This window comes from Hoplias malabaricus, chromosome 5, assembly GCF_029633855.1.
Source record: "Hoplias malabaricus isolate fHopMal1 chromosome 5, fHopMal1.hap1, whole genome shotgun sequence".
In the NCBI taxonomy this organism is placed as follows: Eukaryota; Metazoa; Chordata; class Actinopteri; order Characiformes; family Erythrinidae; genus Hoplias; species Hoplias malabaricus.
Genome location: NC_089804.1, coordinates 36,034,366 through 36,049,136, shown reverse-complemented (window position 1 = coordinate 36,049,136; position 14,771 = coordinate 36,034,366). Strand labels below are relative to the sequence as shown.

The following is a 14,771-nucleotide window of genomic DNA, read 5'->3' as shown; positions in this document are numbered from 1 at the left end:
CCCATGTTTTCCGACGTGGCACACTGAAAACAGACTGGGTGTTCTTGCTTCACAGTGTGTGTGTTGGTGGACTCCAGATCCACACATTACAGTGCACATTCACTAATCAAGGGATTTTATTTCCATAGTATGTCCCCTTTAAGGTTAGACATGTTGTATTATGGTGAAGTGTTGGTTTAATTTGTGAAAAAAGTGAAAATGCTCTTAAATTGTAATAAAAATTAATGCAACATAGAATTTATTCAAACTCAGGAGTGAAAGTAACAATGCTTTTAAATATTACCTACGAAATTAAAAACATTGAAAATGGTGTTGAGGTGTTGCATGTTAGTGATTAGTGTTTTTATAAATGATAAAGTGTTTTTGTGGTTATGCTGTAGAGAATTGTGTGTTCGTAATGTTGTGGTACTTGTTTGTGGGGGATGTCCTGCATGCTCATGTATTTTCACCTAGGTTTATATGGTTGGACTACTGTAACATTAATCTTTGTATATGTATGAAGTGTATATCACTGTGTAGAGTCTTGAAAAATAACTCTGTCGGACACAAACCTCATATATCCACTGGTACTTTTTTGAGAGAAAAAGAAACAGCTTTCTGCAAAAGTCCATGGAAATGTATTTAATTCTTAGTTAATCTGGGACATTTCAAAATGCTCAGTTAATCATGGCACTTACAGACAGTGCAGAAGGCAGCTGTTTTTATGCCAATAAATAAGAAACAAAAAAAATGTAAATGTGAGGTTTATTTCCGAGAGCTGCAGTATGTGTGTTAAGATTGAATACTCCATGAAGCCTGTATGTAGATCAGTGTTGCACGGCTGGATTAAATTCCAGAACTCTTCTGAATGAGTGGGTCTGCTCTTCTCCTCTCTCCTCTCTGTAGCTCAGCCCATTCTGTACTGGTGTTCGAGGAATATGTCGTTCTGGAGCAGCATCTCCTTCAACCTGGCTGTGCTCATGAACCTGCTGGTGGCCTTCTTCTACCCATTGGAGGGCGTCCGGGGAGGTGAGACCATCAGTCAAATATAAGCTGATTCTTCAAATGCTTGTAAACAGCCCTTAAAATTACGTACTCCATAATCGTGTACTTTAACGTGAGCCCATTGTGAAGGCACACACACAGTTCTGCACTCCCAGCTTTTATCATCTCCATAGAAGAGCAGGCAATGACACAGCACCTTTTAGATCAGCAGCATACAATCCTGAGGTCACAATGCCATTGTCAAGTGTGGACTAGAGTGGTTTAAAGCCTTTGGAGCTGTAGAAACACACTTCTCTAGCACTCCAGAGATCTAATCATCCACCATCAGGACCTAAAGTCATTAAGGTTTTTGTAAACGAATGCAAACATATCCTCTGTATGTTCCAGCATCTGTTTCAAAGCTTTATACATTTAGTGGCCTGTACAAAAGCAAGAAAACCCAAGTGCTATGTAACATCCAATGGCCATTACATGAGGCCAACATGTATACATTGAATATACAGCAATGTGTAAATCTGTCTCTGCCTTCACCAGCTCTCACAAGCTCAGGAGAAGAAGAAAATGCGACAGTGTTATGCGCTAAAACAGACGTCAATGCTGTAGACACACCCTGATGGTTTTCAGGAATGTTACAGCTCAGGGAAACACTAACTGGGTCATAACCCAACCGTAAAGTGTCATCAAATATAAAGAAGCAAAATACAAAGACAGCTTCACGACTTTGTTCTCTTTTACATGAAGCGACAGAGGAACAGGGGCCGGACTCTCGTGCCGCTGGGTTTAGGTTTTACATACTCTCCCCGATGTGTGTTTTTATAGGGGCAATTTGGTGTAAACCTCTTGATGTGTGTAAACATGAAACAAGCTCGCCACGCAAACGAAATCCAAACACAGAGCTCGCGCCCTACTTTCTGCAGTCAAGACTTTGATCAACAGCCTTGTAAAGCCAGAGCTAACCATATTCCACAGTTAGACTCAGGCTTACAACAGGTTAAGGCACATACAGAGACTGAAGGTATCAAAATAAGGGTCCTGTTTACACTACTGAATTTTTAGGGTTTCAATATTTTCAGCAAAACACACCTGTGTCTGTGAGTTCAGAGCTAGTCCTGTGATGTTACATAGATTTTAAATGATTTATTCTCAGTCCAGAATTGTGGTAGAGCACAATGGACCACACCGCGGCCCTCTACACAGCAGGCTAGGGTTTGATTCCCAGCTCAGACAGGAACACCACGTTGCACCAATACAAGTCCTTAAAGGAACCATGAGTAATTTTTGTGTTTTTTGTCTGAAATGATTGTTTTCTAGGAAGTTTTTTCAGCAGTTGCATCAATGTGTGTTTCGTTTTATCTCTCACACACACACACACACACACACACACACTATCTCTAACTTCAATTGTAGTTCTTCATGAGAGGGTTGTCCCATTATTTCGTAATCCTTTATGTGTGTGTGTGTGTGTGAGGTCTTTGCTGTAATGATAGGGTTAATGTGACCTACATTAGGCTTCAACCTGATTACCAATAGTGCTCTCTGATTCAACATCAGTGCTTAAGGTGTCACCTGACTCTAACACCCACACACACACACACACATGCATGCACACGCGCGCACACACCTCCCGACCTCGTATTCTTCTGTTACGCCACTCCATTTGTGTCCCTGATAACCCTGGCTAATTACAGCCTTGTGTGTGTGTGTGTGTGTGCGTGTGTGTTGGGGTGTGGAATGTGACACGGCTGCCTCTCAGAGCTGAGATTTCTCCCTGCAAACAGAGCTCCACACACTGCTGTATCACTCACTGTTACTTCACAGTTACATCAGATCCAGAGCAGCTGCCCAGGGTGGAGCAGACACCTGAGCCAGGACACTCCACCTGCACCTCCTCCTCCTCCTCCTCCTCTCTTTCCTTCTCCATTTCTTCTTACTCTCTCCATTCTTTATCTTCATCTCTATCTGTATCTCTTCTCCATCTCCAAACTAATCTCCTTTTCTTCTTACACCCTCAATTTCTCTTTCATCTCTTTCTCTGTCAGTATCTCCTCGGAAAACCCATCTCTCTGTAGATATGTAGGTACTAGTCATCTCTTCCTGTCTCCACTTGAAAGGCTGAAAGATAAAAGAAGAATGACTCTGATTCTTGTCACAGCAATGTTTATGATCTTATGATCTTATGTTACATTACATTCTTATCATGCCTCTCTCTCTCTCTCTCTCTCTCTCTCTCTCTCTCTCACTCTGAGTTGTGTTATTGTGTTGTGGTGCTGGAGGCTGGTATAATCTGTGTATTGTTAGTGTTGGGGGTGAAAAGGGTGAGGCGGAGATTTCTCTTTTGTTTGAGCTTCCTCACTGTGGCCTGTGTGTGTAGAGTGGAGAGGGCTTTGGCAGCGATGGCTCTTACATATGGCTCTCGCAGCAGAAGTTTCTCACTCGCGGGTTCAGCTCGGGTCACGCAGGAGAACCGTGAAGGAGAAAAGCAGACGGTAGAACAGCAGTGAATTCTGAACTCTCTCTCCTTTCCCCCATGAAGGCACTGTTAGGAACGCTTCACTCTTTAGATCTTTTTAATGATTTACTGAAAACTCATTTGGTTTGATTGGCTTTTTAAAAAAGTAGCGCTAGGTAGTATTTTTACCTTAAAATTACAGTTTCAAAATCATTGTGATGCTTCATTGAGCTGTAACAGGGAGAACAGAGCCTCTGTCCTAGCACTGCAGAAACTGCACTGTGTAAGATTTGAGGAAAGGTTTAGAAATTTAGAAACCACCCACCTCCCTCCTGCTTCCCCCTTGATTTCAAGACAGTGTAAGAGTGAATTACACTCTGCAGCTATAGGGGGAGCCCAGGAGCAACAGTGCCAAATGTACCTAGTGTTACTAGTGTCTCAACTGCCACAAGTGGAGGAGTTCAGGTATCTCAGGGTCTTGTTCATGAGTGAGAAAGATGGAGTGGGAGGTTGACAGGTGGATGGGTGCACCGTCTGCAGTAATGCAGACTCTGTACCGGTCCGTTGGGGTGAAGAGAGAGCGGAGCGGAAAAGCAAAGTTCTTGATTTACCATTCAATCTACATCCCAACCCTCACCTATGGTCATGAGCTTTGGGTAATGACTGAAAGAATGAGGTCAAGGGTACCACCGCAGGGTGTCTGGGCTCTCCCTTTGAGACAGGGTGAGTTGTTCCGACATCAAGGAGAGACTTGGAGTGGAGCTGCTGCTCCTCCATGTCGAGAGGAGCCAGTTGAGGTGTTTCGGGCATCTGATCCAGATTCCTTCATTATTATTATTATTATTATTATTATTATTTTATTTTATTTATTTATTTATTTATTTATTTTTTATTGGGTGGCGTAGCTGGTAGTGTCTTTGAAGAGTTTCATGTGTTCTCCTCGTGTCCACATAGGTTTCCTCTGGGTGCTCCAGTTACCTCCCAAGGTCCAAAAACAGACTTTAGTAGGTGGTTTGGTGAGTCAAACGCTGTCCTTAGCTGTGAGTGAGTGTGTGTGTGTGTGTGTGTGTGTATGTGTGAGTGTGTCGCCCTGTGAAGGACTGGCGCCCCCTCCAGACCCAATGATTCCAGATCATTGGACCAGATCTGGACCCACCGTAACCCTGAACTAGAGAAGCAGTTACAGACAATGAATGAGTGAACGAATTAATAATAATAATAATCATTATTATTATTATTATTATTATTATTATTGTTATCCCTTCCACATTGCAGTTTTCACCACACGGATTCCATATGCTGTGGATCAGCATTAGAAATGAAAGGGGAATTACTTGGGAGTTTTATGGAAGCTGCAAATGGCGCAGAAAACCTTTGGAAACTCAGTAATGTATATAGTATATGTATATTACTGTATAATATCAACATAGTTTGACTTTTAATACAAATAAATATACAGACTTTTTAAAGTTAAAAAAAGGAATAATTAAAGTTTGCAAAAAGAATCTGAAAACAGTAGACGACACACACAGAGCTGCGGAGACATCTTAAGAACATTCATATTTAAAATGTATCGTGTATAGAGTGTATATTTCAGTATGTAAAACAGTACAGTTATGTATAGTATTACCAGTGCAGAATGTGTTTTAAGCAGATTTTCCAGATCGCAGCCCTATCCCCAGCAACAAGGAAGAATAAATGTATTGTTATTAACATTATTAATTATTTGTATCATTATTGCTTTAGTAAATGTTTAGTGGCCCTCAGCTGAGGTGTATTTCACTGGTGTCTCTGCGTGTTTGTCGCCCGTTTGCTGCTGGAATATTGTTTGTATTTGTTTGTTTCTCTCGTTGGGGTTGAGGTTGTTTTTTGTTTTTTAACATCTGGAGCTGGCGTACAAAGGCAGTGACGTAATTTAATGCGGTGTGAAAGCTACAGGCTCTTTCCACTTTCCAATGGATTTTCCTTTCCTTGCCCTTTTCCTTTCCCCACTTCTCCCTCCTCTCTCCACAATCCAGCAGATCTTCTCCTAGCCCTGCTCCCAACTCCGCACTTATAAACTGAGAGACATCTTCACAGGATGCTATTAAACCGACGTCAACATTTTTATAGTGTCAAGTGTCAAATCAAGTCCTGCTACATACATACATAACTCTCTCTTTTTCTTTCTCTCTCCTTTTCTCTTCCTCTCTCTCTCTCTCTCTCTCACCCCCCCCCCCCCCCCCCCCCCACACACACACACACACTGTGTTTTCTTTACGGGACTATGAGATGGTAAATATTAGGTCAGTGTGTTCTGCCACTTTTATATAGGAAAGTGTTAAACAGCTGTTGTAGTCTTTCTCTTCCTTTCTCTCTCCCACTCTCTCGCTCTCTCTGCCCCACAATATCACCACAAAATGATCAGTTTCTCTAGTTTTACAATCGATGGGTATGTGTCCAAATGACAGACAGTTACAGAAATTTCAGACCACGAATAATGCAAATACAACAACCTCATGGTCATTTATAAACACCACAGGACTAATATTTCAACTTGGCCTGAGTCCAGAAATCAATATTTGGTGGAATTACCCTGATTTGTAATCAAAGCTTTCATAAATCTTGGCATGCTTTCCACAAGTCTTTCACTTTGCTGTTGTTCAACTTTACGCCACTCAGGGCACAGAATTTCCAGGAGCTCGGCTTTGTTAGAAGGCTTGTCACCATCCATCTTCCTCTTGATCACATTCCAGAGGTTTTCAATGGGGCTCAGGTCTGGAGACTGGACTGGGCATGATTGGGTCTTGATCTGGTGGTCGCTCATCCACACTTTGATTGACCTGGCTGTGTGACATGGAGCATTGTCCTTTTGAAAAAAAGCAGTCATCAGAGTTGGCGAACATTGTCAGAGCAGAAGGAAGCAAGGTTTCTTCCAGCACGTTTTTTTAAGTGGCTTGATTCATGGCTCCTTCACAAAGAAAAACTTATGGTTTTTCCCCTGCTTCTCATTTTTGTACCCACTTACTTTTTGAGTACTCTTAGCACTGCTTTTCCCTCTCGGAAGGTTCTACAACAAGTGAATGGTGATGACAGCTGCAGTAGTTTTTATACTTTTGCTCATTAGAAATGGATTTTGTTCAGGTGATCACATAATCAGCAGTTCATAAAATAGAATGAGGGGTGTCTGTGAAGGCATTGGTGACTCAAAAGTGTCCATAGGTGTGTGTGTGTGTGTGTTTGTGTGTGTCGCCCTGTGAAGCACTGGTGCCCCCTCCAGGGTGTGTCCCCGCCTTGCGCCCAAAGTTTCCGGGTAGGCTCCGGACCCACCGTCACCCTGAACTGGACAAGGGTTACAGATAATGAATATATATATATATTGTATTACACACCGCAGTGTCAAAATCACTTGAAACTTGAAAAGAAATTGACCAATAGAAATGGTTCTAGATTATCCTTATATTATTATTATACTGTACTCTGTATATCAGTGCTGTCAGAGCTCGATTTTTGCCATTCTTTTACATTTATTTTATTTGAAAAGGCCTGTAACTTCTTCACCCAATAAAACCTGATATATATTATAACATCATCTATTGCTTTTCTTCTTCGGCAAAGTACCCATTTCAGAGATTTGTGGTTTTGTTACCACAGTGGCATTATGTATATAGACAATAAAAAAAAAAACTATACTTCCTCTCTCTCTCTCTCTCTCTCTCTGTCTGACTCTCTCTCTCGCCCCCTCTCTCTCTCTCTTTTCTTAATCCTGTAGTCATTTCCTACCAGGTTTTTGTCAGTATTCAGTATGGACATTGCTGGGTACATTCTGTAGTTATGAGAGTGAGAAATTGAATGAAGGAACAAAACACAAGCTCTATAGGGTTTACAGGCTTGAGAGAGAGAGAGAGGGAGGGAGGAAGGCAGACTTTAAGGTTAAGTTCATTAGAGCCCTGACTCATTGCAGATTTTGGAATTCAGGAGGTGAGGGAGAGCAGAGCCCACTAGGTGTGCATTTGTGTACTTGTCTTGCTACCCCAGTTCAGATTGTGTGAAGGTGTTATATTACTTTCCCACAATAATGCAGTGGTCTGTGGAAGTCCTTACAAGTATACAAATACCAATATATGAGTCTTACTGTCCTGCTCTGTGATCACTATGAGTTAGAAAATGTCCTCCCAGTGATGGGACATGAGAATGCCTTTGGGTTACTGGGGTTAAGAGTAGGAGGTAGGTGTGGTATTGCTTGGTTACAGCGATGCAGAACTGTGGATGTCCTTATGATTTATAGCATAGACATTTGAGACCAAACGTCCTCCCAAGGACAGGAAATGAGATTTTGTACCTATGAGGACCATTCTTACTACTAGAGCAGAAAACATCCTGAAGCTCTCTTTTAGCATTTTTAGTTTTAGTTTAGTATTTAGATACAGAACACTATGGAAGTCCTCACAATTGCATTTATACCAACCTGTGTGTGTGTGTACATGTGTTGGAGCAGAATCACTGCTTAAGTGTAGTATGGCTACTGTTATACAGAGCTATGTGGAAGTCCCCACAAGTACAGAGACCAACACATAAGTGTGTGCATGTGTTTCAGGGAGATGAATGGATGCAGCAGGGAGTTGTGACGTGTGTGTGTGTGTGTGTGTGTGTGTGTGTGTGTGCTGCTGGCTGTGGGCCTGTAGACTGGAGCTCTGCTCCTCTTCTCTCAGACTGGCGCTCATGCATCTTTCAGCTCCTCACACTATTTTTAGCACTGCACGTTATGTAACGGCACCTGTCATGTGATCTCCACACAGAGAGGGAGGGAGGGAAAGATAGAGAGAGAGAGGAAGGGAGGGAGGGAGCAGGAGGGAGACAGGCTCCAGTGATGCTTCTGTGAAGATCCTGCAAACCTGATTGACCTCCTTTTTTCACACAGTTGTGTGTGTGTGTGTGTGTGTGTGTGTGTATTGTGGGGTGGAGGCTGGGGGGTGGGGTGCGGATTGGTTACAGTATATTGCAAATGTCTAGACCCTTGTTTTGTTTGGTTTTCATTCAAACTGGTTATAATTAAAAACCCTCAACTTAGGCTGTGGTGCACTAGGCTCTGGGCTCTGTTTTGGGCCCCACTTCTAGACTAGGTTCTGGGGCTCTGGACCAATCCATTCTGAGAAAAACGGGCAGCTTCTTTTTTTTGTGTTGGTTTCCTTTTTCTCAGCAAGGGCTTCTTGACATAAGTGAAAACACATATGTGCATACATTTTATTGCAAATAGAGGTCGTGTGTGTGTGTGTGTTTATAGCAGGGCTTAAGGCTGTGTAGACTCCAACTAAAGCCTCACTGATCTGCAGCAACATTCAGATGTGTCACCCGTTTGAGTTATATAAGGATATTCTCTCCTTTCTCCTCTGGTTTAGTACGTGCTAGAGCATGTTCAACAGGTGAACCCACTACTTTTTGGGCTTTTACACGGTGTGTGTGTGTGTGTGTGTGTGTGTGTGTGTGTTTGGGGTATTACTGGGGATATACTTGGTGTTACTCGTGTTACCTTTTGCCATTTTATTTTCCGTAAACCGACTTCAAGTAATGAGTCACTCTGTGGGTAAATGTGGATTAGTGCGTCTGGGAACACCAAGACAACAAAGAGTAGTTGGAATGGATAGTTTAGAACAAGCACATAATCATGGGTGTGTGTGTATGTGTGTGTTGGATTATAAGATTTTCACTATCAAAAATAAATCCTGATCTGAACATTGCGTCACAGTCAGAAATACACTATATGGCCTTAATATCTTCAAACACCTGCCCAATCCAGATGAGGTTTAATACCCCTGTAGCCCATGCTATTTAATGAGTGTGGTGAACAGTGGTTCACATGCAGCTGCTCCAGGACCTCCCAGATCAGACGTAGACAATCATCTGTACATGCAGAGGTAATATATATCCGTAAAGAGTCCTACTTTATGAGGCTGAAGTTACATCTGCTCCTGGATGCCTGCTGTAGATCAGTAACATTTGAACACCACATTGCTGCTCCACATTGAGGACACTACATAGGACACTCCACCGTAGGCTGTTGTTGACAGTTGACACAAGACTTCATACACACCTTTAAAGTTTTATGAGCACTGTCCCTGGTTTGAATAAGGCTTTTAGTACAAACCCAATTCCAATGAACTTGGGACGTTGTGTAAAAACAGAATACGATGATTCAAAATGAGTGAATATTTGCGGAAAAACAATAAAGTTTATCCGTTTGAACATTACATATCTTGTCTTTTTAGAGTGTTCAATTGAATATAGGTTGAAAAGGATTTGCAAATCATCGTTTTCTGTTTTTATTGATGCTTTACACAACGTCCCAGTTATGACAGTTGTGACAGGGGTGATTAACAGTGCATGCACAGGTTATGTTCTGAAGCAGCTACACATGAGACTGAGGTGACCATGCTGTTGTTTAGCATGAGTTGGAAGGCCATTAAAGCCCACTTGGATTGGGCACACATATATATTTATATATGTATGTGTATATATAATATACATTATAATGTCCTTCTGGATTTGGTGTAATTGTCAGATCAGGATTTATTTTGTTTGGTTTTAATAGTACACACACACACACACACAACACACACAGACACACAAAACACACACAGACACACTTATAATTTTACCTTGTTTTTAAACCCATGTGTGTTTATGTGTCTCCCTCAGGAACTCTGGAGCCTCATCTGTCTGCACTGTTATGGGCGGCGATGTTGGTTTCTCTGGCCATCGTCATTGTTCTGCCTCAGCCTCACGGCATCCGAGCTCTCATTGCTTCCACAATCCTCCGTCTCATCTTCTCCGTCGGCCTGGAGCCCACGCTGTTCCTGCTCGGGGCATTCAATGTAAGTGTGTGTGGATGAGATGGGACCAGTATTGCACATCATAGGAATTATAAAGCTTTGGGTCATTTTAAACATGTTTGGGTGTGTGTGTGTGTGTGTGTTTAAAACCTGTGGTACTTGGGCTACACAGCTGTATTTGGATACCGAGTGTCTTTCCTCTCTTTCTCTCTCTCTGTGTGTGTGTGTGTGTGTGTGTGTGTGTGTGTGTGTGTGTGTGTGTGTGTGTGTGTGTGTGTGTGTGTGTGTGTGTGACCCCTTCGCACTCTGTGCTGTCTCTGTATTGAGCTGAGGTGTGTAGTGCGTCACTGAGCGTCTCTCACACTCCTCTGCTAAAACATATTTGGCCACTGAAAGAGTCTTCAGTCCTCCACTACAGCCTTTACATAGTGTACACATACACACACATATTTGCACATTCAGCACGAACACAAACACTCATCCACTCAGTTCATGACACACTGGCCTGTTTCTGTGGCCCGCTGCCCTTAAAAACACTGTCCAACCACATCACATCTCTTTTACATCCAGAGCTGAGAGATACTTTCACCACAAAACAGCAAGAAGTTTAACTCTCAGAGTTGTTTTTAGGGGTTATATTCACTGATGACATTTCTCCATGACCCCCATCCATGCCAAAATTTTCAGTCGAATTTAGATATTCTGCAAGGTTTATACATAACGATATAGTCCCTACTCAGCTCGCTCTGAACCATGAGAGAACAGGGACTAAAAAGAACCTGGTTCCAGGGCCAGGACCAGATTTACCTGATGGAAAAACAGAAAAGACGAGACGTAGAGTCGAGTAGGAACCATGCAGTGGAAAAGTAGCAAATGATGAATTGGTCAGAATGATCCTCGTTGATCTTTAATCAATATTTGATTTTTGATTTGTGTGTGTGTTTGTGTGTGTCCCAGCTGTGCAATAAAGTGATCTTCCTGATGAGTTTTGTGGGGAATCGTGGCACATTCACAAGAGGCTACAAGGCCATGATCATGGATGTGGAGTTCCTCTATCATCTGCTCTACCTCATCATCTGCAGCCTGGGAGTATTTGTGCATGTCTTCTTCTACAGTCTACTGGTTTGTGAAATTCTCTCTCTCTCTCTCTCTCTCTCTCTCTCTCTCTCACACACACACACACACACACCCTGATCTCTCCCTCTGAGTGTGCTCTCTGTCCAGCTCTTTGATCTGATCTACCGGGAGGAGACTCTGCTGAACGTGATAAAGAGTGTGACGAGAAACGGCCGCTCAATCGTTTTGACGGCTGTGCTCGCCCTCATTCTCGTCTATCTCTTCTCCATCGTCGGATACATCTTCTTCAAAGATGACTTCATCCTCGCCGTGGACCGAATCCCCAACAAAACACTGGGTAAAGACCCCAGGACTGGAGTACTTCCCAGCTTATCACTTATTGTTACATAACCATACCATTCCTTCTCTGGATCTTTTTAGGGATCCTTAATGCAGAATGTGATTACTGTGATTTATGAGGAACCTGCTTTCTGTGAACGGTGCAATACTCAGAAATTAGAATTTGTTTATGTGTATTATTAATATTAATATTATTATCTGTTTCTCATTTGAAACAGAGGAGTCAGGGTCTGTGATGAGCGACTTCCTGTCCGGAGGTGTCTGCAGGAAAGAAGCTGGAGGAGAGAACTGTTCCACTGAGGCCAGCACAGACAGTAAGCAAACACAAACACTTTCCTCCCCCAGTGTTAAATCTGAGGCACTTGCTCGGTCATGAGACACGGGGAGACGAGAGGCAACACACTGTTACTCCTTAGACACCAGGGTCAGAGTTTAATGAGCAGCGGGTCATCAGATACACACTGGTCCTGCTTCAGAGGTCAAGCTGCTGTGTCTCAGAGGCATTGTGAAGGCTTTCAGGAGCAAATTTAAGATGTATGGCTGGTCAAATGTGATTAACGGAGATGATTAGGCATCTAATCTGACTGAACCCTGACCTGTGTGTGTGTGTGTGTGTGTGTGTGTGTATTTTATATTGAGGTGAATTTATTCACACTCTGAATAATAAGTCCAATACATTCTAACCTCAGGACAGATAGCTTGTAATATATATATATATATATATATATATATATATATATATATATATATATATATATATATATATATATATATATATATATATATATATAATGTGTATGTATGCATGTGGTAATATCCTTTTTGTGTGTGTGTTTGTGTTTTCCCAAGCAGTGGCGATGGTGATAGAAGATAAGGAGCGAACATGTGACTCTCTGCTCATGTGCATCGTGACCGTTCTCAGCCACGGCCTCCGGAGCGGTGGAGGGGTCGGGGACGTGCTCCGAAAACCATCGAAAGAGGTGATGCAAACGCTCGTGTCTTTAAAGCAACACTAGGTATTATTTGGTATTTTTGCTCCTGAGCACCCCATTCAAAATCAGGGCGTGAAGCGTGAGTGTGGGGTCGTTTCCTACCCTCCTCCAAAAGATACGTAGTGCAGTTTTTGCAGTGCTGAGCATGGAATAGCAAAGACAGAGGTTCTGTTCTCCCTGTTAAAGCTCAGTGAAGCATCACAATTCATTTTGAAGCTGTTGCTTTAGGTTCTTCATAAACGTACGTCACACAGCAGCAGCCATCCCAAGCACATCATCACTTCATCAAACCCTCCAAAGATGCACTATATTCCCTCAACCCAAGCAGCCAGTCTATTATCCTACACTGCAGAGAGCATTCTTCAGTCTCTATTCTCTGTCTGGATTACTGCAGACAGAAATTCACCTGTTGACTCAGAACAAGCGTAGAAGCAATGGGCACCTGCATCTGCATCAGCATATGACTTTTAGTTTGTGTTATGTGTGTGTTTTCAGTGAACAGTTTAGACTTCTGTTCAAGTTGAAAATGCATCTGCAGTAAAAGATCAAACATTACTAGGAATTAAACCCTTCAGGAGGTACAGACTTCACTCATCTCTAACCTGCAAATGTTACTTCATCAGATTCACATTATAAACCCACTACCTCAGATGTTACCTAATAGATCAGTAAAACCACACACCACTCTGCCCCACACTCATTTTCCCATGAGGTCTGCAAAGCAAATGTGATTGTGTGGCAGTGAAGAGCACATTTACGCTTTGCTGTCTCGCAGGTGAGCTTAGTTTATTAATAATAATAATCCATAAAACTACATTCAGAGATAATCTTTACTGCTTCAGTGTATATGTATTTAAAAAATAAAATGAATTGGACATTAATGGGGGGGATTTGGACATAAATTGTTGATAGAGCCAGGGATATGGATATGGGGCAGCATACAAAAAGAGCAATGTGCATACACCATACATTCTCTTCTCTTCTCTTCTCTTCTCTTATTCAGGAGCCTCTCTTCGCTGCCAGAGTCATCTATGACCTACTGTTCTTCTTCATGGTTATCATCATTGTCCTCAACCTGATCTTTGGTGTCATCATCGACACCTTTGCTGACCTGAGGAGCGAGAAACAAAAGAAAGAGGAAGTACTCAAAACCACCTGCTTCATCTGTGGTGAGCAGTAACACCTAGTCACTGAACTGACTCTAGCTACTAAACCCGTGGACAACTCTTTGAGTGTTGTTTCGAAATGGTTGCAGAATTAAAGTTGCAGTAAGCAGAACAGTTCCCAGTAAGTATTGGGCAAATACTTGCACATGATGGTAGAGGGATGTGGTGATGCATGGTGATGACAAATCACAGGCCCTTGAACTGGGAAAAATGTTTTTTTTTGCTTCCAGAGGTCCGGTCAGCTTCCTGCTCTGTTGAGGCGACCCGTGTGGGCAGCCGTGTGACCACCAGAACATTAAAACGGCATGTGAATGTTGCTTAGAGTACCTTTTAATGGCCGTTTTGATCTGTGCTCTGCTCTTCCGGAAGACCTTTTAAAGGCGCTTGCCCAGTTAGCAGGCACAGTGCGAGCTGTTTTCACTCGAACAGTGTAAACATCGAGACGCCCCCTCTTCCCAGAAGGCTTAGTCATGGTTGCTTCTGTGGTGGAGTCTTCATACACACACACACACACACTCTCTCTCTCTCTCTCTCTCTCTCTCTCTCTCTCTCTCTCACGCGTGCACACACACAGACAGTGTTCCTATGATGGAACACCCATTTTAGGCCTTTTGTTTGGCAATTTGCTGTTGATCATCGAAAGGGAGTTTTGTGACTTGCTCAAAAGTGTGAATCATGTGGAGGATGTGAACTTATTCTGAAACTGGCCCTTACTGGGATCATGTCTTTGTTGTTTTTATCCTTGTGGGTGTTGCTTTATACGTATTACGACAAAGGAAGAAACTCAGTTTCCAGATGCAATAAACATCAGAAGTGATTATACATCCGGGAGATCAGGAGTCTCGTGGTAGGCGAGGTGAGGTTGAAACCAGAAGGTTATGGGTTCAGATCCCAGGATTGGCAACAATGCACTGCTGGTTTTACAGTCTCCCAGTCTCAGACTGAACATAGGATT

At 42.6% G+C, this 14,771-nt stretch overlaps 1 protein-coding gene across 3 annotated transcripts in view; it reads left to right on the top strand.

Moving 5' to 3' along the window:
• Positions 1-14,771, top strand: part of itpr1b (inositol 1,4,5-trisphosphate receptor, type 1b) — a 147,006-nt gene that overhangs the window by 112,107 nt on the left and 20,128 nt on the right. For 2 of the 3 annotated variants that reach the window (XM_066673047.1, XM_066673048.1), the window contains 7 exons: positions 886-1,008; positions 10,109-10,284; positions 11,200-11,364; positions 11,467-11,656; positions 11,877-11,972; positions 12,508-12,638; positions 13,654-13,819. In XM_066673047.1, the coding sequence (XP_066529144.1) occupies positions 886-1,008; positions 10,109-10,284; positions 11,200-11,364; positions 11,467-11,656; positions 11,877-11,972; positions 12,508-12,638; positions 13,654-13,819 (1,047 nt within the window). The remainder of the gene's footprint in view (positions 1-885; positions 1,009-10,108; positions 10,285-11,199; positions 11,365-11,466; positions 11,657-11,876; positions 11,973-12,507; positions 12,639-13,653; positions 13,820-14,771) is intronic. The other variant, XM_066673049.1, reaches the window with a different exon arrangement.